Source organism: Zeugodacus cucurbitae, chromosome 2 (genome assembly GCF_028554725.1).
Source record: "Zeugodacus cucurbitae isolate PBARC_wt_2022May chromosome 2, idZeuCucr1.2, whole genome shotgun sequence".
Classification (NCBI taxonomy): Eukaryota; Metazoa; Arthropoda; class Insecta; order Diptera; family Tephritidae; genus Zeugodacus; species Zeugodacus cucurbitae.
The window spans coordinates 67,937,796-67,963,747 of NC_071667.1; the positions used below are offsets into that span (position 1 = coordinate 67,937,796).

General features: G+C 31.1%; 3 protein-coding genes and 1 long non-coding RNA gene across 8 annotated transcripts; 3 read left to right on the top strand and 1 right to left on the bottom strand.

Moving 5' to 3' along the window:
* Nucleotides 1–35: 35 nt before the first annotated feature.
* Nucleotides 36–6,362, top strand: Wfs1_0 (wolframin). 3 transcript variants are annotated; one of them, XM_054226102.1, is made up of 8 exons: nucleotides 36–233; nucleotides 292–390; nucleotides 449–2,097; nucleotides 2,169–4,242; nucleotides 4,296–4,467; nucleotides 4,605–4,752; nucleotides 5,716–5,929; nucleotides 5,990–6,362. In XM_054226102.1, the coding sequence occupies exons 1-4, from the start codon at nucleotides 170–172 to the stop codon at nucleotides 3,099–3,101; spliced, it is 2,745 nt and encodes a 914-aa protein (XP_054082077.1). In that variant the 5' UTR covers nucleotides 36–169; the 3' UTR covers nucleotides 3,102–4,242; nucleotides 4,296–4,467; nucleotides 4,605–4,752; nucleotides 5,716–5,929; nucleotides 5,990–6,362. The 3 variants fall into 3 exon arrangements, with proteins under 3 accessions (XP_054082077.1, XP_054082076.1, XP_011189132.1); XM_054226101.1 differs by lacking the exon at nucleotides 4,296–4,467; XM_011190830.3 differs by lacking the exons at nucleotides 4,296–4,467; nucleotides 4,605–4,752.
* LOC128920009 (uncharacterized) lies at nucleotides 3,201–8,852 on the bottom strand. Its single transcript, XR_008470126.1, has 3 exons — nucleotides 7,532–8,852; nucleotides 3,403–7,364; nucleotides 3,201–3,340 (listed from the first exon to the last, which is right to left on the bottom strand). It is a non-coding gene; the product is annotated as an uncharacterized LOC128920009 (long non-coding RNA).
* An 860-nt stretch (nucleotides 8,853–9,712) lies between these two features.
* Nucleotides 9,713–13,155, top strand: LOC105216371 (decapping nuclease DXO homolog). 3 transcript variants are annotated; one of them, XM_054226130.1, is made up of 5 exons: nucleotides 9,713–10,041; nucleotides 10,830–11,158; nucleotides 11,411–11,558; nucleotides 11,709–11,928; nucleotides 11,990–13,155. In XM_054226130.1, exons 2-5 carry the CDS (start codon nucleotides 10,873–10,875, stop codon nucleotides 12,209–12,211), a joined length of 876 nt encoding a protein of 291 aa, XP_054082105.1. In that variant the 5' UTR covers nucleotides 9,713–10,041; nucleotides 10,830–10,872; the 3' UTR covers nucleotides 12,212–13,155. The 3 variants fall into 3 exon arrangements, with proteins under 3 accessions (XP_054082105.1, XP_054082095.1, XP_011189133.2); XM_054226120.1 differs by having other exon boundaries at nucleotides 9,713–10,013; XM_011190831.3 differs by lacking the exon at nucleotides 9,713–10,041 and having other exon boundaries at nucleotides 10,536–11,158.
* On the top strand, nucleotides 12,865–14,957 carry LOC105216372 (glutamate--cysteine ligase regulatory subunit). Its single transcript, XM_011190832.3, has 2 exons — nucleotides 12,865–13,006; nucleotides 13,068–14,957. The coding sequence occupies exon 2, from the start codon at nucleotides 13,088–13,090 to the stop codon at nucleotides 13,901–13,903; it is 816 nt and encodes a 271-aa protein (XP_011189134.1). The 5' UTR covers nucleotides 12,865–13,006; nucleotides 13,068–13,087; the 3' UTR covers nucleotides 13,904–14,957.
* Nucleotides 14,958–25,952: the final 10,995 nt, after the last annotated feature.

The window sequence follows — 25,952 nt, forward strand, 5'->3', positions numbered from 1 at the left end:
ATTTTTAAATACACACACACACACAACTTTAGCGTTCTATTGTGAATGTAAACCTTTGCGAAGAAGAAGAGGAGTTAACTTGAAATTTCCTAAAACAGCTGTTGAATCTCCAAACAAAATTTTTGTATTACAATGTCAAATGAAATATAAATAAGAAAATTCTTTCGAAATGGCTAGCTGGGCTAAAAATCAGCCTTCCGGAAATACTACGCGAAGAAAATGGAATTTAGAAGGTACTGCCAAAAATTATAACATTACAATTATCTCAACTCTTGTTAAAATTTTTTATAGATCGCACTTCGTTAAACAATCTGAAGTATCACATAGCTGCGGAAGGTTGTTCCGATGTACAATATGATTTAGCCAAACAATTACTGGATAAAACAATCGGTATAATTTACAAAATTTACATTTATTTTAAATAATTAACTCAACTCTTTTTGTAAAGAACAAAATGAAGCTACTTCAAGCCAACAAGCCATACATTGGTTACTACGCGCAGCACAACAAGGACACGAAGATGCAACTAAACTACTGCGTCAATGCTATGAGGAAGGTTGTGGCATTACCACCGAAAATGAAACTGAGGTACGTTGTTGTCTCTCCATGACAGCAGGTGAGCGTGCCGCACGTAAAGCCGCGCGCGAACTATTCTCTTGTCTTGCCAATGGCGGACAACACATCACACCACGCCAACTTGAGCGTAAAATGCGTGAAATTTATAATCTCCAAAAAAAGCGACGTCATCATGGTTATTCAACATCAACGTCAGAAGAGGAGACCGAAGATGAATATGCCAATAGAAGACATGAGCCTCTAACAGATGCCGCTGGCATTGGCAATGGTCATGTCAATTTGCCCACACGTTCCAGACAACGACAACATAGACGTCGTGTCACTTCATACTCAAGTGAAAGATCTGCGTCATCAGTACGTATTATAACGGAGGAAAACTTAGTATCAGCAGCAGTCAATTATGCTGCAGGTCGTATGCCTGCTGTTAACGATGACCTAACTATATCTGTACCTCACCCCGCTACATTGGATCACATGCCATGTTTCCATCGGTTATTATTTCATCCAATACTCTTTTGTACTCTACTATATCACCGATTGGTGAATTTTATAGCCTCTTTTCCAACAGTTTTATCACCCACCGTGCGGATGGCTTTACTTTTTGCTGTATACTGGTTAGCCTCGAGTGAAAATATTACCGTCTATTTACCAGTGGCAATTTACTATCTTTGTTTAGCCATCATGATATGCTCCACATGTAAAATGCTCAAGACAAAACAAGATTTCATCGACTTTCGCATTTGGTCTGGCCTATTCCTAAGTTACGGTGATCACAACGTTGAAGCCACTATCTCGGAAAATCTGTTTTTAAAAAATAATCTCAAGCCTTATCTGTATTTCTTTTGCGCTTTCATTGGCAATTTGTTGGTATCACCATTAATTGCAAACGGTTGGCTGGCCCATTCAGAATTAACCATAGTTTCCTGCATCTTTGGTCTCGCCTCACTTGTGATGTTCATGTATTCGTCAGTGCGCAGATTTCCCGATTGGATTGTGCTGGTGTCATTCGGCGTAAATGTGCTCGCAAAATATCCATACGAAATGGACGATGTAGTGACAACAGGCTGGCGATTTTTGGATCTGAAAGTGCCCACATTTTGCTCGTTTGTTATTGGCAATGGCATTGAATTTTGTTTGAATTGTCGAACAGCATTGTATTTGCTAATACCAGGATTCCTGATACATCTAGCTGCACGCAATAATTGGCATGGCATCTACACACATCTCATTCCGCATTGCGTCACTTTAAGTTGGCTACAACTATGTATTACAGCTTCACAAAGTGCCACAGTGTTCGGTATGATCAGAGCCACCCTAGGTCTAGCTGGTATTCTGCTCTTCCTACCCTTATTTGGATTGGTTTCGTTGTTGATACCCGTATTTGTAATTATCGATTGGATGGGTTTCACCGATCCCGGTGTACGTTTGGGCAGTACACTTGTAGCGGCCATATTTGTACTGCTCGGATCATGTTTTCTAGCCTTAAAGCGTACAACACAAAAATACGTAACCATCATACAGGTAAATAAATATAAGCATTAATTTTTTAATTAGTCGTAACTATTTATTTAATAAATTCCTGTCTTCCACAGGTAGTGCTCTGCATCACAGCAGCCTGCATACTTACATTCCCCTACATGACCGCAAATTTTAAGGATTCGCCACGCTTCAGCAATATTGTAGCACTCGATAAAGATGAGTCTGTAATGAATACCATGGACAACACGGAAAATGTTGAAGAGAGAATGAACGCTATACACAAACGCGAAAGCGATGAAATGCCACAAATATCCGGACACCTGAATTGGCAACGTTTCTATACACTTTGTGGTCAAGCAGCTAGCGAACAAAGCAATAAGATCAGGTCGCAATTGCGTTGTGCACACTTGGAAGGTATGGACGTGATATGGATGGGTACCGTAACCCAAGTTCATATAAGTCGTGTGTCCAATATACGCGCTGAATATATGAACAGATATTTGCCAACGTGGTTGAGTCGCCCGATTAGCTGCATTTACGGTTCATACGTACGCGAGCAACTTCAATGCGATCCAGAAGAGAAGGAAATATTCTGCAGAGATATAGACATCTTGCTAAAGCATAGCGAATTACAAAGTAAATGTTCCTTGCATCAGTGGAATACGTACGAATATGAGATACGTGTGCGCATGCCAACACAGGGTTTGCTAAGCAAAAGCATCGATATTGTGCTACAAGCTGGTCACAAATTTGGTAATTTCACTCGTGCCTTGATGGTGGGTGATCGTCTTCAGTTCTATGGTACACTACAAAATTATCGACCATCTTTGGCAAATGGTATGCGCGAACGTGAAGATTTTATTTTGGGTGGCTCACATACGCGCATACAATTGTTGGCTGTTAAATGTGTACAATGCGGCGATAAGACGCTAAAGACGGTAAGCGTGGAACGCAAGTCGCCACTAAATGCTCGAATGCGTGATCTTATGCGGGGTATTAAGTATCTTTTGAACGTTTTGTTTAACCCACTGATAACATTCAAATAATTTTAATCATTACCATATAACTATACTTATGTATATTCGTTGTGCTACCATCAAATATTGCTCAAATATTTGAATTACTTGCCCACTCGAACATGAGTCATGACAAATGAATTGTAAAATTAAAACATATTGAATTAAAATAAATAACATGTGAATATGTACCTAAAATAATTGATTATACCGTAACAGAAAAATTTCATATTTTTTTAATATATAAAAAAGTCGCCTTCGCTCGTACTCTGTGGTTAAAAAAGTTGAGATCAATACCAGTAGCCGGCACTTAAGCTTATTCAGTTCTTACTGTGTTGCTTTACTTTCGTGCTCACTTACGCAGTCACACTTCCTCTCACTCTCGGCAAGTGACCGACGCTTTGAATCATTATCAACAATTAATGAGTCATTCTCAGCCTCTGTGTGAATCAACATTCGCCTTGTACATTTCAGTTGTTGCAGCGAGTTCGCGGATGTTTAGTACTGTGCAAATATTCGGAATAAAGCAAAAACAAATTTGTAAAGATTATTGTTTATATTATCCATTGATTATTTCTATATAAAATGGCTACTGCAGCAGATATCAATGATTATGAAGTTATTTATAAATTACAAGGAAGCGAACTCACCAATGAGCATACTCCACCACCATTTTATTTGAGTAAGCCGATAATACAAAAATGCTACGCTCATCAAGATGTTGAGGATATTTCCAGTGATGTACGTTTTCCATATTTCAAATGCCCTCAAGCACGCTCCTATCCAATAGATTTGAATAAGGGATTTGAGCAATATATATTCAGAAGAGAAGGAAAGCATTCGGAGATGCTTAATGATCTCCAAAATTTTATACTGGAATCAAAAAAAAATGTACTACAATCGCACGACACAGAAAATACTAGCCGAGCGGATGGATCAAATCGATCACAGCCACAGCAGAAATCAACACGTAAATTAGTTCTGAGCAATCGTGGTTGTTTATGCAACATCATGATCATCCCATATCGTATGAAGGCATCGGAATATAACAACAGTAAATTTTTTGCTACACGGTATGGTGGTGCTCTTTACATCTCTGACTGCAAATTGAGTTTTAGAACTTCAAAAAACGACACATATCATAATAAATTTATGCAAACTTGCTTTTCTGGTAAGTAAAATCTGTTGACAAACTCAGTAATAAAATTTGTTTCTTTTGATAAGTGATCGAGTATTATCTACATAATTGTGTGTATGAGACCGGGGGAAACCCCCTTGCTAGTAATTATTTCTCTTTTCAACATTTCGCCGTAAAAGATCAATGCCTTTATAGTGACTACTAACGTACGAATCGACGCTTCGAATTTACATAAGTAGTGATTACTGAAATTAATTGGTAATTGGCACAAAGTGTTTAAAATAGCAAACAATCGAATGGTCTAATTAGGCTAATGATAGCTAGGGACATGAACAATAATTGAGCAGTTTATAATAAATTTTTGTTCAATTCAAAATCAATATATTTATTTCTAGATGATCCTGACCTGGACCCTAATACCAATGTACCTGTAAATGAGAATAAATTTATTCATGGCATTTTTCGTTCCACAATCAAAGAATTTGATCTACTTTACTCTGCAGAAATTGCGGGAATAGTTTCAAATCATGTGATCGACGATATGTAAGCTCATTATTCATAATTATTTCTTATACATTTGGGCATATAGTATAAATATACAGTCAGCGTCAAAAGAAAGTGTACAAATGATCAGGGAGTGATGGAAATTAAAGTTAAATACTTTCCATTGGCTTTAGTTATGGATGGTAATCGTCGATTGATGGAATTGACAAGTTTTCCTGTTTCTTCCGATACAGTATTTTGTCATTATTTCACAATAACATCCTGGTGCATGTCCTTACTGCAAATCGTCCTCGGGAACTTCAGATGTGACAGTTAATGCTAGCACAATTCATCGGGCACTACATTCGAGTGGCCTACATGGTCGAGTTCCGCGGAAAAAGCCATTGATATTCAAAACCAACCAATTGAAGCGTTTAAATTTTGGTAAAAAGCATCAGTACTAAGATATTTCCTTTTGGAAGAAATTATTTTTATTGACGAAAGCAATTTGGAAGTATTTGGGGGACAAAAATCAGCGAAAATTTGAAAGACTAGAAATCAAACATTTGCTGAACAGAAAGTAATATCAACAGTGAATCATGGTGGCACCTCAGTGATGATGTGGCGCTGCAGGGCATGCACCAGGATGTTATTGTGGCAGAATGACAAAAAATTGTACCGGAAGTAACAGGAAAACTTGTCAATTCCATGCCTCGACGTTTATCATCCATAATTAAAGCGAATGGAAAGTATTAACTTTTATTTCCATCGCTCCCTGATCATTTGTACACTTTCTTTTGACGACAGAAATTTTATGTGTTTTCAGTTTTATGTTCATAACATTTGTTGTTGTAATAATTTTATTTTTGTTTTTTATAAACTTGATCATTATTAAATATCCTTTTAAAAGACATTAATTCTTACATTGTATCACTTAACAAAAACATAAAAACACAAGAAATATAGGAAAAAAGTTGTATACACTTTCTTTTGACGCTGACTGCGTATTTGATTGTTTTACAGTGAAGATATGGGAAACATTAACAACTTGAAGTTCATCAATACAAAACTACTTTGGAATTCTGGATTTATAAATATTTGGAAACATCCAAAAAGCTTGCTCTGGTGGCTTCAATCATATCTGTCAAACAGTTCAGATATTTGTGTTGGATTGAAAGATGCCGATGGATTCATACGTATGCCAGTACAGTTGAACCAAGTAAAAGATCTTCCCAGAGTAAGTTGTAATCTCTAATTTTAATATATTTAAATTACAAGTTTAATTTTATATTTTTAGAATCAAACGTGGAAACCACATATTTGCATCCGATTCTTGCTCACCATGCTAAAATTGATTGAAACGACAATGTCTTCAGTTAACTGTCCATATACTGTTTATGAATTTGCATACGACTCATTCACAACGTGTATTAAATTAAAAAAACACATTGGTAAAACGGAGTACTCCTTCTTAAGTGAAGAATACATAGAACATTGCAGAAAACAAACATCAATGTGATGTCAATTTGCACAAAAGTACTCATTTTATTATTACTTAAAGGGTGCCAAAGTGAAATCAAATATTTACCAGAAGTAAACAAGAATATCTGTTTTATATTTGTACTATATAAGTTTTAATAATAACAATAAATAATATTATTTCACATGAATGTATATACTGTTATGGACAAGGATTTAACGCACTTGCCTTCAGAATTAGAAATATTACTGTTAATCTTAAGAGAGCGATATTTGCATAGTAGATCAATACACCACTTTCACCAAATGACCGTTATCACTTCCTCCCAGATGTTTTTAGTTTGTTTTGTTAACTTTCGCCACAAATGCATTGGACATGCCGCACTTATAGTTGGTTGGTTGGAAACTGTATTTAATAGGTAATATTATAACAAATTTGAATAAAATGGTGACGGGAAGATACCGTTTTGTGGAAAAAAAAAATAAGAATTATTTATGACCTTTACAAAATAATCTCACAAAACAATCTCCCGTGAGCAAAGGAATTTCAAACTTCGGACAAGCTTTGAGAAGGAGTACAGGAGACGTGAAAGTCGCGTTGAAGGGGATGTCCGAAAAATCGCTGATTACAACAAAATAAGTAAATCGACAGTCCACGACATTATTAAGGATTCCGTGATGTGTGCAGACTAGAAAACAATAGCCGAGATGATCGAAGATCCCATGGTGTCCTCGAACGATGTGGATAGTATAGAGAAAGATATGTACTATTCAGGGGATTTTACGTCTTCTTCAAGTAATCACTTCATATTTGAGTTGAGACTAATATATAACTGTCCGAAAAAAAATTTTAGCTCCGCCCATTTCAATTCGGGCATGAGAGGGTTAATTAATTATTCCATACAAGACAAGGAGTACGTGTTAAAAATGTACAGGCATATACATTTTTTAATAAAACTCATCGAATTTATAACTGTATGAATTATGTTTATAAAAGTGAACGAAGTTCTTATTGGTTCGCTTTACTTTCGTTCTCACTTCCTCACACGTCGACCACTTACCAAGGCTTTGAATGAAGAATCCGTTATTTTTACTCTTCTTGGAATCAATATGATATGTACATCCATGGCAAATATGTATTAATTTGGAAATTCGCCTTGTTCATTTCAGTTGCTGCAGTGAGTTCGCGGATTCTAGTTTTGTAGTGCAAGTATTCGGAATAAAATAGTTATAAAGACATTTGTTAAGACTCTTAATTATATTAAACAATTAATTATTGTTTACTTCTATATAAAATGGCTACTGCTGCAAATATCAATGATTATGAAGTTATTTATAAATTACAAGGAAGTGTACTCACCAATGAGCATACTCCGCCACCGTTTTATTTCAGTAAGCCGAAATTACAAAAATGTTACGGTTTTCATGATGGAAATTTCAGTGATGTACGTTTTCCATATTTCAAATTGCCGAAACCATGCTCCTATCCAATAGATTTGAATAAGGGATTTGAGCAATATATATTCAGAAGAGAAGGAAAGCATTCGGAGATGCAGGAGGATCTCCAAAAATTTATACTGGAATCAAAAGAAAATGTTCTACAATCGCACGACACAGAAAACGCAAAACGAGCGGATGGATCAAATCGATCCCAGCCACAGCAAAAATCAAAACGTAAATTAGTTCTGAGCAATCGTGGGTGTTTATGCAAAATCATGATCATCCCATATCGTTTGAAAGCATCGAAATATAATAACAGTAAATTTTTTGCTACACGGTGTGGTGGTATTCTTTACATCTCTGACGGCAAATCGAATTATGGAACTTCAAAAAACGACACATATCATTATAAATTTGTGCAAACTTGCTTTTCTGGTAAGTAAAATCTGTTGACAAACTCAGTAATAAAATTTGTTTCTTTTGATAAGTGATCGAGTATTATCTACATAATTGTGTGTATGAGACCGGGGGAAACCCCCTTGCTAGTAATTATTTCTCTTTTCAACATTTCGCCGTAAAAGATCAATGCCTTTATAGTGACTACTAACGTACGAATCAACGCTTCGAATTTACATAAGTAGTGATTACTGAAATTAGGTAATTGGCACAAAGTGTTTCAAATAGCAAACAATCGAATGGTCTAATTAGGCTAATGTTAGCTAGGGACATCAACCATAATTAAGCAGTTTATAATACATTTTTGTTCAATTCAAAATCAATATAAATATTTCTAGATGATCCTGACCTGGACCCTAATACCAATGTACCTGTAAATGTTAATGACTTTATCAGTGGTATTTTTCGTTCCACAATCAAAGAATTTGATCTACTTTACTCTGCAGAAATTGCGGGAATAGTTTCAAATCATGTGATCGACGTCTTGTAAGTTGATTATTCGTAATTATTTGTTACACATTTGGGAATATAGTATATGTATTTAAATATTTTACAGTGAAGATATGGAAAACATTAACAACTTGAAGTTCATCAATACAAAACTACTTTGGAATTCTGGATTAATAAATATTTGGAAACATCCAAAAAGCTTGCTCTGGTGGCTTCAATTGTATCTGTCAAACAGTTCAGATATTTGTGTTGGATTGAAAGATGCCGATGGATTCATACGTATGCCAGTACAGTTGAACCAAGTAAAAGATCTTCCCAAAGTAAGTTATAATCTATAATTTTAATATATTTAAATTACAAGTTTAATTTAATATTTCTAGAATCAAACGTGGAAACCACATATTTGCTTCCGATTCTTGCTCACCATGCTAAAATTGATTGAAACAACGATGTCTTCAGTAAATTGTCCATATACTGTTTATGAATTTGCATACGACTCATTCACAACGTGTATTAAATTAAAAAAACACATTGGTAAAACGGAGTACTCCTTCTTAAGTGAAGAATACATAGAACATTGCAGAAAACAAACATCAATGTGATGTCAATTTGCACAAAAGTACACATTTTATTAGTATTTAAAGGATACCAAAGTGAAACCAAATGTTTGCTAAAAGAAAAAGATATCTCTTATATATACTATATGTATTATATAAATTTTAATAATTATTATTTCACAGGTACATATATATATGTATATTTGAATTATTAAAATAAAGTCCAGCTCTGTTTATATTGCAAACGGTTAATAATGTGATATTCACGTGTGTATTTTGGCATAAGTTATATATCTGGACCGTGAAAAATGTTTGCTGTACCGTGTTTTTATAACCGCAGTTATTTTGGCTTTGGTTTTCTAAAATCGCATTGCGAACATTACTGCAAATGTAAGTATTTACTGATATGTGGCACTTGAGCCCAAAAAAAAAATGCAAGCAGATAAATCAAATGCACATATCATACGTTTGTAGCTACCATAAATGGTTTCTTACGGCGAAATGTTGAAAAGAGAAAGAATTTATAGAAATTTTAGAATATATAATTTAAACGGGGATTCCCCTTCATGTTTACTTTAACTTAACTTGGAAATAGTATATTTTCACAAAGCGTATACACATATATCCATATCACTCTCATTCACTTATTCATCAGTCATTGTTGCTGCTTCATGCAATGGTGCTTTCTCGTTTCACTTGTCACATTTGCTTTTAATTTTTTAGGAAGATCGTATGGTGAATGTCAGCTCGTGTTAATCGAAAATAAACATTGAGCAAAGGAGAAAAATGCATTGCAATGCTTCGAATTGTGACTATAAAGTGCTTATGAAATTGCGACCAAGTGAAATAACTAATGAAAAGCAGCCAGCATTCTATCTGAGTCGTCCTAAAATCCTTACAGTTTACTCTTGTTGGGGGTGTGGCAATATTAGTGAAGATGTACAGCTTCCATATTTTAAAGAGCCAAGCAAAGATAATATGATACGAAACTCTTTCATTCGTGAGAGAGCTGTCAAAGTCCGCATTTTTTATAATATTTGGCAGTAGTGCCACTGCGGGAAAACATAAGTTAGGAGATTTTTATTCGATTTCTTGGGTATTTATTGGTTTGCAGTTTATGCTTAATAGAGACTTCTTAACCAATATTACACCAACACAAACACTTATAAATATATATTTTAAGATAAAAAATAAACATCTACACGTAAAAATAATAAAATATTATAATAATTAAAAATCGTACATATTATTAGTCAACATAAACAAAAATTTAGCTTAGTTGAATTTAGTAACATATATTTATTTATATTTTATAAACCAATAAACACCTTAATATATTCTCTAAAAGTTTAAGAGAAAATTTGTAATCAGATATGAATTTACGTAAATGGCATTTAACACTGCCAAAGAACGTATATTACTTTTGTTCAAATAGTCACCGTTTCTTAAATAATATACACATATTAATTCCATTTAAATAAAAGTTAATAGTAATTCAAAAATCACAAAAAACTTATCGTACAAAAACGAACCATTTAATCATTTATTTCTGCGGGATTCTTAGTGGTAGCTCGTCATTTTGACTGTCAGCTGTTCAGTAGCCCATGATCTGGCTTTGTTGCCAACATCAAAAATGAGTTCATGGGCTCTCTCAACAAGCAAAAGAGAAGAGTTTCGTATCATATTATCCATGGAGCCAAGTGCAACATCATATCCTCTTAATTTAAATGAAGGATTTGATCAATTCATTTTCAGGAGGAATATAAAGGAAAGGCTTAATAAAATAGAAAAATATGTAATGGACACCGAAGACAACGTTCTGCGGCCGTATTCAAACGCACCATCGGCCTCAGGTCAAACACAATACAATTCTAAACGTAAATTGATTTTATGTAAACGTGGAGTATTGACCGACATCATGGGTATACCTTATCAAGGAAAAGCATCTGAATATAATAATGCGACGTTTTATGTTACCAAATATTGTGGTGTGTTCCACATGAAAGATGCAGATGCAAATGCGATGCCTGAATTTGACAAAAAAAACACATACCATCGAAAATTTATGCAATTATGTTTTTCTGGTGAGTACCTCGATTACTTCCCCGTATTATTTTACGTGAGCGAAATTAATTGTAGCATATCATTTAACATTATGTCACTAACCCGGATTATGTATGTGGTTTGTACGTCCGCAGCAGACTTGCAACTAATCTTACACCTAGTAATCCTATCCATATAAATTCAATACCTGTACTGTGGTTGTTAGCTATTTATCCTTATAATTTATGTGGAAGAATCAAATGAATTTAAGTTTTTAATTTAAAATTATTTAGATGATCCCGATTCGGAACCTACAACCAATATTCCTATTGATGACAATAACATAATTTTTTGTATCATTAAAAGTTTATTGAAAGAGTTCGATCTGATCTACTCAGCAGAGGTCCAAGGTATTGTGTCTGACCGTAAGATTGAAAACACGTAAGTACTATTTCTATATTCTATGCAAATGGAAGTTGGTAATTGTAGGAGAATTTAACTGTTCTAAACATATTGAAATGTTGTATAAAAACAAATATATATTAATAAAATATGAATTTACATATTCAATCATGTATTCTTACCTTGCAGTCATAATACGGAAGAAATTAACGATCTTCGTTTCATATTGACTAAACAATTGCAAATAAGTGATAAATATAAAGGAAACATTTTAAGTAAATCAAAGTGTTTGCGCTGGTGGTTACAAGCGTATTTGTCTAAAACTAGCGATATATGTATAGGACTGAGGGATCGGAAAGGTATTGTGCGCACTCCAGTACAAATCAAGCGAGCTGAGGACCTAGTAAAAGTAAAAATTCGAATTGCAATATTCTTGAATATTTAATTGTTATTTTTGTTTTTAATTTTAGAATTGGAGATGGAAGCCCCACGTGTGTATACGTTTTTTGTACTCCATATTGAAGTTGATAGAAAAAACAATGATGCAAGTAGATTGTCCATATACAGTCTACGAATTTGTGTATGACTCTTTCGCCGGATGTTTTAAATACAAAGTCCACGCTGGCAAATCAAATCACTCCTTTTTGTCGGATGATTACATCAAAAAATGTAAAAAGTGCACTTCCCATTAATAGCAGTTTACGTAGAATATCTATTATGTATATACATATATCCAGACGAGTGATAATTTCTTTGATTTATTAGTAGATTTATAAACAAACTACCAAATAATTAATAAACTAAAATATAAAATGAAAAATATGATTCTCGATAATAAGCTGATTATATTTATTGGCGGACGTCATTTAAATATGCCAGGGATACCACCCCAAACAGAAGATATTAATTACATAGATGACAATTAAAATTATAATTTATTTTTTTTTTTTTTACTTTTTCTTCATATAGTTCTTAAACATCACTTTAAAATATGCAAAAGCCGATGTAATAATTAAAAATATCTGAAACTGAAATCTTCCAATGAAAAGAGACATGAACTTACCATTAAATGCCAGCAATTTTGTGCATTTCTTTTTCAATAAATAAGCTAAACAAATTTTATATTTAATAAGTTTGGTTAATGACATAAAATGAGATCTATATTTATGAAACTTTCAGAAATTAAAACAAAATTTTGCAAGAAATAGTCCTTAGCACTTATTTTCTATAATTATGTGCTACAGGGATGTTAAACGAATATGACAAAGTAGAATGACTAATAACTGTCAAATGTGATACAAAGCACATTCATTTCATACTGTCATTTGCTTTCCGATTGTGAATTGAGAATATTGGTGTGCGCCTGTTAATTGTTGTTATAATTCTTCGCATATCAGAGAAACGATAGAACTGTGTATAAAAACCATAAACGCGTGAGGAAAACCTTAGACGATTTTTAGTAGCATACTTGGAACATCAAAGACAGCGTAGACACCAGAACAATTTTTTATACATACACACTGCGACCGATTAAATTTTTTTTTGTAGATTGCGCACCCACTGGTACAATGATTCCGGCAATTACATCGAATGACAAATTTCACAATGTTATTATTAGTACAGGAAATATTCTTAACTTAAATAACCAATTAGGTGGAAAGTCAACTGAAGAAATTCTGGATGGTTTGAGTTTGACATTACAGTGCCAAGAAGCCGCCTCACAAGTGGAATTGATTGAAGCAGATGGTTGTGTACTTCGAGCTACAGAAGAGCTCAAGCAGAAATTAACCGAAAACGAACGGTCAGATATTAGTATTGGTGCAAAAATATTTTTAAACAAAAATTCTAGTGCGTATGTAAAGCAGGCGATAAGAACATTACTGCAAGTACTTAAAGTAGAGCACGTGGACAACGTAGTGTTGGCGTATCACCCGACAACTGGAGATAAATCATTAAACAGCAACAGTAAAGAGCATGCTCAAATTAATGACAAATCGGATCAATTAAAAGAACTTTGGGCGTCATTGGAAGAATTTGCATTGCAAAAGAAAATAACACAATTGGGCATTGCAGATTTAGATATTGAACAACTGCGCCAATTATATGCAACCGTCAAGGTTTATCCGACTATAGCGCAAATTAATTTGGAATCTTGCTGTGTGGTACCACCAGCATTACAGGAATATTGTACAAAACATGATATACAACTGTTGACACATAGCGATCCAGAAGTTTTGTTATCCGATGAACAATTTATTGTACCTGGCTACCAAGTGGATTGGGCTTTACGTTATCAAGTGCATGTTCGATGTCGCGGTGTAATAACTGCCAAAGGCTACATACTCGGCGCCAGCAAACGCGATCAAATAGAAGTAGCAGTTTGAATGCCAATCTAGTTCAAGTGCTAAAAACGCGGGTGGAGGGCAATAGCGTGCGATTTGTGTGTATTGTGTGTAACTAATGTGTATAGAAATGCTGGTTCAGCGATATGGATTAATATTGGTGATTATTGCTCTGCCGAAAGCTTTTTATTTGGGGTGCATCCAAACATGAAGATGTAGTTAAAGGGATTTAATGGCCTTATTCGATGCAGCACGTTAAGCTTTTTTATCACTGCAAAAAGTAAAGAATAAAATTATTAAAAACACCACACACATCCTACATGCATATGAATTTACTATATAGACGGAGTTGTTTGCGCCCCTATAATAATATACTTACATATATATAAATAACAACAATAAACTTTTATGTTGTTATATACGATTATTTACATTTATATAATTAACTTTTTTATATATTACTTTTATTGCGGCTATATATAATTAAAGCAATATTGAGGCGATACAGATATACATACATACATACATACATATTTGGAGCGTTTAGAGGTCTAAAAGACTAATGCGAAAAGTAAAAGTTTACATGTGTATATAAGCTACAAAATAAGAGATCGAAAACACAAATTGGAAATACGTTTGTAAAATGGTTTAAGAAATTTCTTATTGATTTACATTAAAAATTCAACTTACCAAAACTGTGCAACAATTTTCGAAATATGTATAACATGAAATGTTTAATAAATAATAGAAAATTAATTAAAATATGTCTTTGTAAACCATAAACATACATACATACATACATACATACATATATACGTATTTACATTAATAAAAATGAAATAAACATGTATATTTTAAGAATGCATTGTAAACTTAATAAAAAACTTTTGAGTAGTAATAATTATATCAAATACAAAACAGCTGCAAGCTATGGGTTTATACATACATACAAACATCATACATATGTACGTAGATTTATTGTATTAATGTTGTAATGTAATTACACAATTCGCTGCAATTTCACAGTAAATATTTTTTTTAGTTAAAAATAAATTATATGAAACAAAAAAAAAAACAAACAGATTATCACAAACTATTATTTGTCTCTTATCTTATTTCGGTATTAATAGGGCGGTACAATCGGCATCAAACAGCTTGTAGGTTATGGTTCAAAATACAGAATTATTTATGATGAACTATTAAAAGTTGAAATAATGTAGATTTTGGCGATTGGTGTTTTAGTGTATTTCTACTCAGCAACGCACAATTTCAATAATTCTATCTGATTTTACACTTCCTGTTCGCATTAAAATCAATAATTTCTAGGTTGGATTAGCTTTTCAAGTGTGAAATATCCTGTGATATTTTATTTCTTATACTAATACATATTTATATGTAGGTATGTACTTGTGAACCTACTAAGAGGAATGCAATAAATCCAATAATTTTTTTACTGTGCCTACTTTTGAAGTGTTGCCGTAAATCAGTATTCAGGTATGTAGTTGCTATAACAAGCTCAATGAAATTTATAAACGGAAGTGCTATGCTGATTATTAACTAAAAGGGTTCTCACTTCAAATTTACGACAGCATAATACGAGATGGGGTACATAAATAATTTAAAGTTAATAAATTTTTAAAAAGTGCATATTTTGATAGTCCAATAATGATGTCACATTGTATTATATATCTTAGGAAATGCAAGATTCTGCTTTGCTTTTGTGCTTACGATAAATATTTGAGAGTTTCGCATTATTTTTTTTAGAGAGATGTTTTTTTTTGAATCTATTGTGACTGTTTTTTTATCATATTTAAATGATGTTTCTCAGAACGTTCGTTTTTTATAAAATAAATTATTTACATAATTATGTATTACTGACGATAGACTAAAAATCTTCAATAGCTGAAATATTTTAAATTAAATATTAATTTTATTTTTTCGACACGTGTTTTATAGAATTCATGAATAGGGGAAACAATCATTTGGATTAAAACACACACGTATTTTTTATATAATTTTTAATGTTACGTATTAGCTATGTCATTAAAAGTTTATAAAAATAAAAGAAAGAAAATAAGCGATAATTATTTATTATATAAAAAATTATTTATATAAAACTTGCATAATAAGTTATTTAAGTCATAAGTTTATATGTACACACATGTATATATATATAGTTTAAACAAATATACGTAGCAACCAAGCTCGGATTCAAGCTGTTTTGGTGGTAAAACAAATATAAACAATAACAACAAAAAAACGTTATTCAAATTGTATTTATTTTTTCTACTTTACCAATGTGTATGCACATATATATGTATATATGTTCGAAAAATTATATAACAAATTCTCGTGCATTTGTACCGTTAAACGTATGTATGTTTGTTCACAGTGTGTAGAAGAATCAACTTAAAAGTGATTATTTCAAAAATAAATAATAATTTACTCGCAACGCTCTCTGGCTGGTCTGACTAATATGACGTCAGAGCAAAAGTGATATTTGAGATTTTTATATTTTGAAATAAGAATTAAAGATTTGATTTCAAGCTCAAAGTTTAACTATTTCTTATATATTTTCCCGTAGATCCTAGATGAAACATAGGGTCTCACTTAGTTTGACGTATGTAAATTCATGAATAAATATATGATTTTCAGTTGAGCAAATAAACTATGCCCCCCAACTGACTCATACTACATTAGGCACATTTGTGAACATGTGTGTATATATAATGTTGGTAAAATAATTAAAAAAATCACCAGTTATAATTTACTGTTATTAAATTTTTGTACAAAAAAAAAATAATAAAAATATATAAGTAAATAAAAAACAAAATCGAGAATGACGTATGTACGTATGTATTTATATAGATTAATTTCGCAGTTTCTTTCACATATTTTTTATTTCTCGAAATAATGCTGCGTGCACTGTAGGGTGCATAGAATTTCACAAAAACGCAACAAACGAAATTTACTTTAATGAGTTGTCGTCTGTGGCGGTGTTACTCTTGATTAGATAGCGATGACTTGTGATTTTTTTCCGTCAAATAACAACAACAATAATAATTACATTAACAAGTTATGGGCACATGTTTATGTATGTATGTATATGGATATGTAAACATAGATATAACTTTGTATTTGTATAACTACATTTATTTATACATATGGATTTATATATATTTATATATATACATATATACACATGCTATTCTATATTTAGTTATGACATTGTTGTTGTTGTTGTTGTAATAAATGAACATAATAAAGAATTTGTGAAATTTGTCAAGTATATTAAAATGTAATACGAGGGCGTATCCAAGTGTCTGCGAGCATAAAATCTTTAAATAAATGTTCGAACTGAAATTTTATATATTTTATTAATAAATAAGTCAACATAATTTTTATACCCTGAACAGGGTATATTAAGTTTGTCACGAAGTTTATAACACCCAGCAGGAAGCGTCGGAGGCCCTATAAAGTATATATATAAATGGTCAGTATAGTCAGCCATGTCCGTCCTCTGTCTGTATATATACGAACTAGTCCTTCAGTTTTTAATATATCGTTTTGAAATTTTGCAGATGTTATTTTCTCTTCAAGAAGCTGCTTATTTGTCGGAACTGCCGATATCGGACCACTATATCATATAGCTGCCATACAAACTGAACGATCGGAATCAAGGGCTTGTATGGAAAACTTCCACATTTGACGTGGTATCTTCACGAAATTTGGTGTGAGTTATTGTTCATAGAAATAATTTAATCTCCGAAAAAAATGTTCAGATCGGACCACTATAGCATATAGCTGCCATACAAACTGAACGATCGGAATCAATGGCTTGTATGGAAAACATTCGCATTTGACGTGCTATCTTCACGAAATTTGATATGGCTTACTGCTTATGGTAATAATATAATATTCGAAGAAATGGTTTAGATCAGTTAACTACATATAACATACATATAACCTTAATGTTTCTAGCAAACAACCCGGCTAAAAAGAATTAGTAAAATGTTTTCTTTTTTTTTACGTCTTTAGATTTGCTTAAACACATAGTTACTAAAAGAAATGCACCTGTGAAGGGTATATTAGCTTCGGTACAGCCGAAGTTAACGTTTTTTCTTGTTTATGCTAAAAACAACAAAAAATAAAAAAAATTATGAAGGGTTTAAATATTTTCTTACTAAAATATTTTATATAAGCCCTCAGCAAGCTGCCTTGAAATTCGGCATTTTCGATTTGGAAGTAAGTTTAAATAAAATATAAAAAAGAAATAAAAAATATCCTTTATATATAATAGATATACATAATGTACAAAGTTCGAAATTTAGTAATTTAAAAATATTTTCTATTTTCTTCAGAGCTAGTTTATGCAGATTATTTCAAAATTTTATACAAATTTTTTTTTAATATTTTTGTTTTTTTTTTTTTATAAAATTAACCGTGTGATGTATGCATCAGGTATGGCATTGCCCTACTATTATTCCTGCTATTTTTAGTGTGCGCTTAACTCTATATAATCACTTAAAGAAGACTCGAGAATATTTGCTTTCATTATAACACTCTCATATACATACATACATATGTACATATAATTGTTCATTATTAATTATGTGATTGTAAATTTATCCAGGCACGTCATTAATTCTAATTTTTGATTAGTCATTTACAATTGTGAAATTTGACCATATACTTTAAGTACATATATACATAAGTATCTATTTTGCATGTGAGTACACTGTAGAAAAATGTTTAATTAAAAATCTCTTTGGTGAATGTCCAGAGTGACAAGCCTGCCATAAAAGATAACACTCACCTTTGTCCTTCAATAGCAAATGGAAATACATTTATGACGTTGGCGTGTGTAATCTTCCGCTCTTATTTGCCATTTCCTTTTAATATTACATTCTGCAATACAAAAATTGCTTTAAAAGATATAAAATAAAAATCCGAAATTCACACACAGACCTTACTAGTATATACATATTTATATCTAGAAGAGATAATTATACTTATCTAGTTCAAGATAACATTATCTGAATCAACTCCAGTAGTTATTCCAAATATTTACAAATGATATGAGCAAATGAAACTTTTAGTTGACAGATGGTTATTTGACAGCTGACAGCTATTGGCATGACTTTCAAATTCTACACCGCTAATTGGTACACCCTATATGTAATGTGTGAGTAATTAAAGTAAAAAACATCTGCTAGCTAATCAATGTTAATTTGTAATATTTTCAGTTTCAAATGGCTACAAACTGGCAACAAATGGCATTCTCTTAATTACAATTTGTTGACATTGATTTAATATCACCGTTATGAGTAGCTACATATATGACTGTGCAATTTCATTCATTAAGACCTAGCTATGCATGAGTATGTAGTCAGTGAGTGGTCTATTAGCGAAATAGAGTCACAGAGGGAGCAAGAACTTTCCTAGTATATATAACGGTTATTTAATATTCAGATAATAATTTTTCGATTAGTAAGTGAGTAAGTAACTCTCTAAAGGCCTGAAAAGTCTTTCAGTTCACCGAAATGATGTGCAATAGAGTCAAATGAAGGAAAACAGATAGGGCGGGATCCAACTGAACCTTGAAAGTATTCATGTGTCGTACAACTCTCCAAGAATATGTAACGGTTCATTTATATTCAGGTCTAACATAGTACGATCTTGAAGTGAGAAAGAAGCTCTAAGAAATTCGGGAATAACTAGTTTGCCAATATTACTACATAAATGGTCTCAAGTACTGTAATCACTGGACCTTGCTCTCACCATAACTAAGGAGAGCCATGAACTATGCGATTTTGTCACTGTGGAGGAAATAAAAACTGAATAAACTGAATGAACTGAACAACTGAAACGCCACCTATAAACACCAAGAGATCATTCCTACAATAGGTCGATGATATTGAAATACTTCACGGAACAGTCATCGAAAACGACTAAATTTCGACAAGCTTATAAAAATGGCTTTCATAGTGCAGTCATTAAGGGCCTATACCAGTGTAACCCATGAAAAATTGGGCGACTCTCGTGATTTTTTGATTAAGAAAGTACTTGATAGAATGTTTCGAAGTTTTTTGGACAGAATAAGATATATTTTCAACTATATTTTAAGATATTGTCTTCGGAGGTGCCAAAAAAAAGTAAATAAAAAAGGCCGAGTGAGTAGCTGAAAAAAAAAATTAAAAAAGATTATTAAATTTGAAGATATTTCCTTTACAATGAACTACGATTTTTGAAATATATCAAAAATTAACAGAATTGCGAAGTTCTGAAAAAAGTGTCAATCAAAATTACTCATCACACCTTTCTCTCTATCTCTAGCATACGACATCGCCGAGGCATCTCCTTTCAGGAGCATGTTGCAAGCCCTTGTGGACACAGAGTTTCACGCTTACTTACTCTTTGCTGTAAAAACGCAACAAACATTATTAAACACAATTTTACATTCTTTCATATTATTTATTTGCATAATTTCAAATTCGGGAATTGAATGTGCTTACATATATAACTAGTACGCTCTCTCTTCACAATACACAGCGTACTCGTATGTGTCGATGAATATGTACAATACCAGCATATGGTCTCCAAGCGAGACTCACTCACTTTCGTTTATTTAGTCTTCTCTGGGAGATATTCTGTCACATTACATGCATACGAGTATTTATAATTACTACTTATAATTATCATAATCATCGGCATACATACATACATCTTAACTACATGTGTTTGTAACTGGCTGTATCTACGCTATGTATTCACATACATACATATGTTCTTTAGTTGAATTTCTTCAAGTTCTTAAGTGTTATATATTTACAGATTTACTTCTGGTATCTAGGATCTTACTTTTTTCATATTTTTAATTACATTTACTTAGATACTTGGATTACAATTACATACACATATAAACGTGAGCTGGTGATTAAACACATTAAATTAATATTTTTTTGCAAAATTCTGAAGCATTTCTTTATGTTCTTTGCTTGTTTCGGTTTTTATAACCGTTATTTTCATTTTTTTCTTTCAGCGTTCTTAAACCAATGCCCATCAACAGTATGTTTTTAGTAAATAAACTTGCTGTATACCAAGTAACCTATTCTACAACTTTAACAAAAAAGTGTTCAATTTGTTTTACAAAATTAATTCTAATTTATTATTTTTAAAATTTAATACATCTAAAACACTTACACACTTATTAACAATTGAGTTTGTAAAGTTAAATTCCTTATATCCCTACTGGCAGAGCACCAGCCACTACTTAAATACATTTACAATATAAAAATAATATACTCAAATATTAAACACACTTTTTTTTAAATTTTTCTCTATTCACTTGACTTGTTTTTTAAAGCTAAAACACATTTTCATTGCATACAAACTTATTTTGTTTTCACTTTTTTCTATTATACCAAATAGGGATATTGGACGGTTCACTGCTGGCATAATTAATACCCAGGAACTACTGCGAAAATTATGCAGAAAAATATTGTAAAAATTATTTAATATAATAATAGTTAAATATACTAACATTTAGGTGAATTGCTATAAGCTTGGCTTCAATTTCATATACATCCAGACATACATATTTATAACAATTTTGAATTTTTATGTTTTATGCCAATTTTTTGCTCTACTTTACATTGACATACGAAAACTAAATAGTTTAAACATTTAAATCGCTTTTAACAAATTTTATATTAAATATAGTTCGTTGTCATTGCATAGGAATGAATTGCTGATATGCTGAAGCTTAATTATGAGAGTTGTACAGATTATTTAAGGTTAGGTTAGGATCTGGTGGCGTGTTGTAAAAATGTAAAAATGAAAAAAAAAAAATTAAAAAATTATGAAAAGATATTAAGAAATTAGATGTTTGCCATCTTTGATTAAAACATGCCGTTATTTTTTGAAATCTGCCAAACCGAGCTCACAGAAATAGTCAAAGCAAAAGTCTTCGATACCAGACCATACTCAACATTTTGGGTGAAAATCATTAATTATTTGTAAATTGATTCAATTATAAAAAAAATATTTATCTTCAAAAATATCTCACGGTCTGTGAACTGATGATAGTCTATTTACCTATTTACCTCAATACTAGTGTGTAGCAAGCGTCAAATGTGTGATTTATATGCATTTGTATTATATTTTAACAAGCACTTCAAATCTTAATAACAGTTATAACAAATTTAACATACCAAAGTGAAATAGATTAGATAAATGGTAAGTAAATTAATCGTCAATTTTAAGTATATAATAACCTAACATTTTATGACGTTTTTTTTAATTAGTTATCAATGATTTGATAATGAAAAACCTGAAAATAGATACATATATGTATATACTAGAACCGTTTATTATACACTCGCAATTTCTAAGAACCAAAGACGTAGATAATACGTTCTCTTAATTTTTTGTTAAGATATTGAAGATCTTCGGTATAAAATACTGAAGTCTAACGAAATCATTACGTTATGTAAATGCAGGTTTGGAGAAACTATTTAAGGGGTTATATGATATACAGTGGAACTTATCTAACTCGAATCATCATAATCCAGAAAAAAACTTCGAGTTAGAGAGACTTCGAGTTATAGAAATTTCATAAAAACATAAAATTTTCAAAAAGCTGTAAAATATAGATTTACCCACAGTTTTAGTTATTTACTTCGTAAAAAGATTCATTTGAATGCATTAAAACATGTATTCTGTAATTTTGTTTGTTGCACTTTGTTATTGTTTGGATCTTGACGCCTGTATCTCATGCCTTCGTTACACGATTTATGAATTCTATAAATGTAATATCATATTTTTTGTTAGCATCCATACGATATAGAGGGACTCTTTTTCAAGAGTTCGAGTTATGGAAGGAAATTTGTATGAAATTTGAATTCTAAACGCTATTGCCAATTCAAAAGTTCGAGTTATGGCGATCTTCGACATATAGAAGTTCGGGTTATGGAAGTTCCACTGTATGTTGAAGTCGGTAAAAAAATCGAAAATTATTCTATACGTTTATCTTAAAGTATACGTTCTTAAGAATGTTTTATAGATATTTAAGTAGTAGAAGCGAAGTTATAGCATTACGCAGCTTGCTCCGGTACAATAGACAAAAGTGTTTTTGAAATTTTAAACACGATTACCTCGAAAACATGTTTTTTCCGAAAACGTCGTTGCGGTGACTTGATCGAAAGAGCTTTCAACAGATCTCAATTTTTTTTTTTTCAAATTGTTCGAAATTTATTTGCCGTGTCCTTGAACGATTTCAGTTTTTCGTTTAAATTTTCATATCAATGTTATGAATTTTTCAATACATTTCATCAGATGAAAAAAATAGTCTTTTAGAAAATCAATTTTTTTTTTATTTTTTTTTCTCATTTCAATGAATCGTTCAGGGACAATATAAGTCCCCATACTAACGAAATTTGTTTGGTTTTATGTTTTCAGTTGAGCTGATGGATTTGAATCGTATTCACGGAAAGTCTTTTTGAAAAAAAAAACGCGTTTTGCATAAAATATTATAGTTGGCTATTTTTAGTATTTTTTATGTTCTTGATGTGATTTTACATATTAGACATTGTACTACGCAAGACGTATACCAAGTGTTAAATAAAAATATGGCTACATATCTCTACAGAAAATCAAAATGTTCCCCATTTTCCCGCACCTCAACATATATAATCTCTTAATCCATCTTTAGTCCAATACATTATTTCATTAAGATGTCTTGTAAATTTATCAATATTTTCTGTAAGTAAGTATGGTCCGATTTCGACAATTTTTAGATATAAGTGAAATATTAGAAGGATTAACGGATAATATTAGAAGGATTAATGGCCGGACGTATGCTTGTTCTTTACAAAGAACGTTCAATAATAAATCCTCTAAATCATTAGTTATATGAATATTGTTTATTGGTTCATGTGATGAAAACGATTGAAAATTAAATGACCAAGGTTCTGAGATTGTTATTTTTAAAAGATATATACATGTTCCGTGGTATAATTTTAACAAAAGCCAATTTTAACTTAAGCCAAAGTAAATATTTTTTTTAAATTATTATATATTAAATTTTTGATATCGAAGCAAGTTAAAGCTATGTGAATGAATCTTCGTCTAGAGTCTACATATGTATGTATATGACTACGGCTTTTTTACAAAGATTATCTATATTAGTTCAATATTTTGTTAAAATTCACTGTAGTTAGTTTTGATTTGAAATTTCCGGTTTGAATTTTTTAAATATGTGACAGGCCTGCTTAACTATTTTTCTACAGTAATTAGTTGACAAAAAAATAATAATTTTCACAAGTAAAAAAAATAATAAAACTAAAATAAAAAATTTATTAAAAAAAAATTAAATAAAAAATTAATTTTAAAAATTATATAAAAAATAACTAATCAAAATATATCAAAACAGAGAATTTAAATTAAGTAAAAAAAAAAAATTATTAAAAATAACTTTTCGCATCGCTAAAGAAACCTCTAAAATGTGATACGAAGTCTTCTATATTGATGAAAACTAAAATTTAAGGGGTTATATACAGTTAGACGGCCGAAAAAAAGTGAATTTTCCAGAATTTTTTCTGAGAAAACTTTTTAATTTATTGATCCAAAAATGTATACACATATTATGGTATCTTTTAACTGTATTTTAAGACTTAGTTTTAATAAAAATATTTATTTTCGAAAAAGAGCTACAGCTGATCTCCAGGAGCTCCTCTCAAAAAAGACGTTTTGCGGTGACCACTATATCTCGGAACTGGATCATCCGAAATTAAAAAACCAAACAGATTTCGTTAAAATAATGTTAAATCTAGTAATTAATCGAAGGAATAAGCAAAATAAAATTTTTTGACAAAATGGCGATTTCTCAAAAAAAAAATCGATTTTTCACCGAAATTTCGGCCTTAGATTGTCTATAAAAAAAAAATATTTATCGGAGAGAAAAAATCTACGATTAATTACTAAAAAATATATTTAAGAAGGTCGTGTTAAAATTTGAGACTAATCGGTCTAGCCGTTTTCGAGTAATGTTGGTCACCGACTTTGAAAACACCATTTTGAGAAAAACGCGTTTAAAGTTTGGACCTTGTATTTAAAAGCACTCTGAAATGCTTTTTCAAATTTTTCATTTGCTTGTAACTTTGAAAATATTCACCGGAACGATATGAAATTTTTTGTGTGTATTATTAAATATATGTACATTAAGAAAATAAAATAAAAAAATCGATTTTTTGAAAATTCTAACTGTATATAACCCCTTAAGCGAGGTGGCACTATGATAAAATTTCATATATTTGCCCATCATCATCAAAGCACGTTAATATTATTGAGGTTTCGTAATGTTTTCTGATATATGTTTCATTTATTTTTAAGCTGATTTGAGAGAGATAATGTTATTATTTTTGCTCAAATTTATTTTTTTAATGTGAAAAAAAAAACACTTTTCTATGAAATTAAAAAAATTTAAAAAAAAATATATACATATAAAATATATTTAAAAATTATGTAAATAAATAATTATAAAAAATATATAAAAAAAAATATTTAAAAAATACCTAAAAATAAATTCAAATAGAAAATAAATAAACACATAAAAAATTAAACAAAAATAAAAAAAATAACCATAAATTAATGATTGCTAAACATTGTGTTCGCATAGAATTCGTTATGTATTTTGACGGCTTTATTCACTATAAAATACAATTTTTTATCAGCACTTTAATTACGACTAACAACAAGACTTCATAAGTTTTCTTAATTTTGCGTAAAACAAGAAAAATATTTTTTCTTTTTAAAAATTACACTTCACATTATAAAACATTAATATTTTTTATAAAAACTAAAAATGGTGCAAATATGCATACTGCAATAAACTACTTGTTACTTGTTACTTGTGTATGTAGTTAATACATACAACTAATACATAAATACATACAAAAATTCAACTTTTGCTTCATATTTAAGCAATAGAGCTGTGATTCTATCCATTTTGAGCACTTTCCAAACATTTAATGCTATTTCAGAAACAACAAATAAATTTGTTTTTTTTTCTTTTCATCTAAATTGCTACATA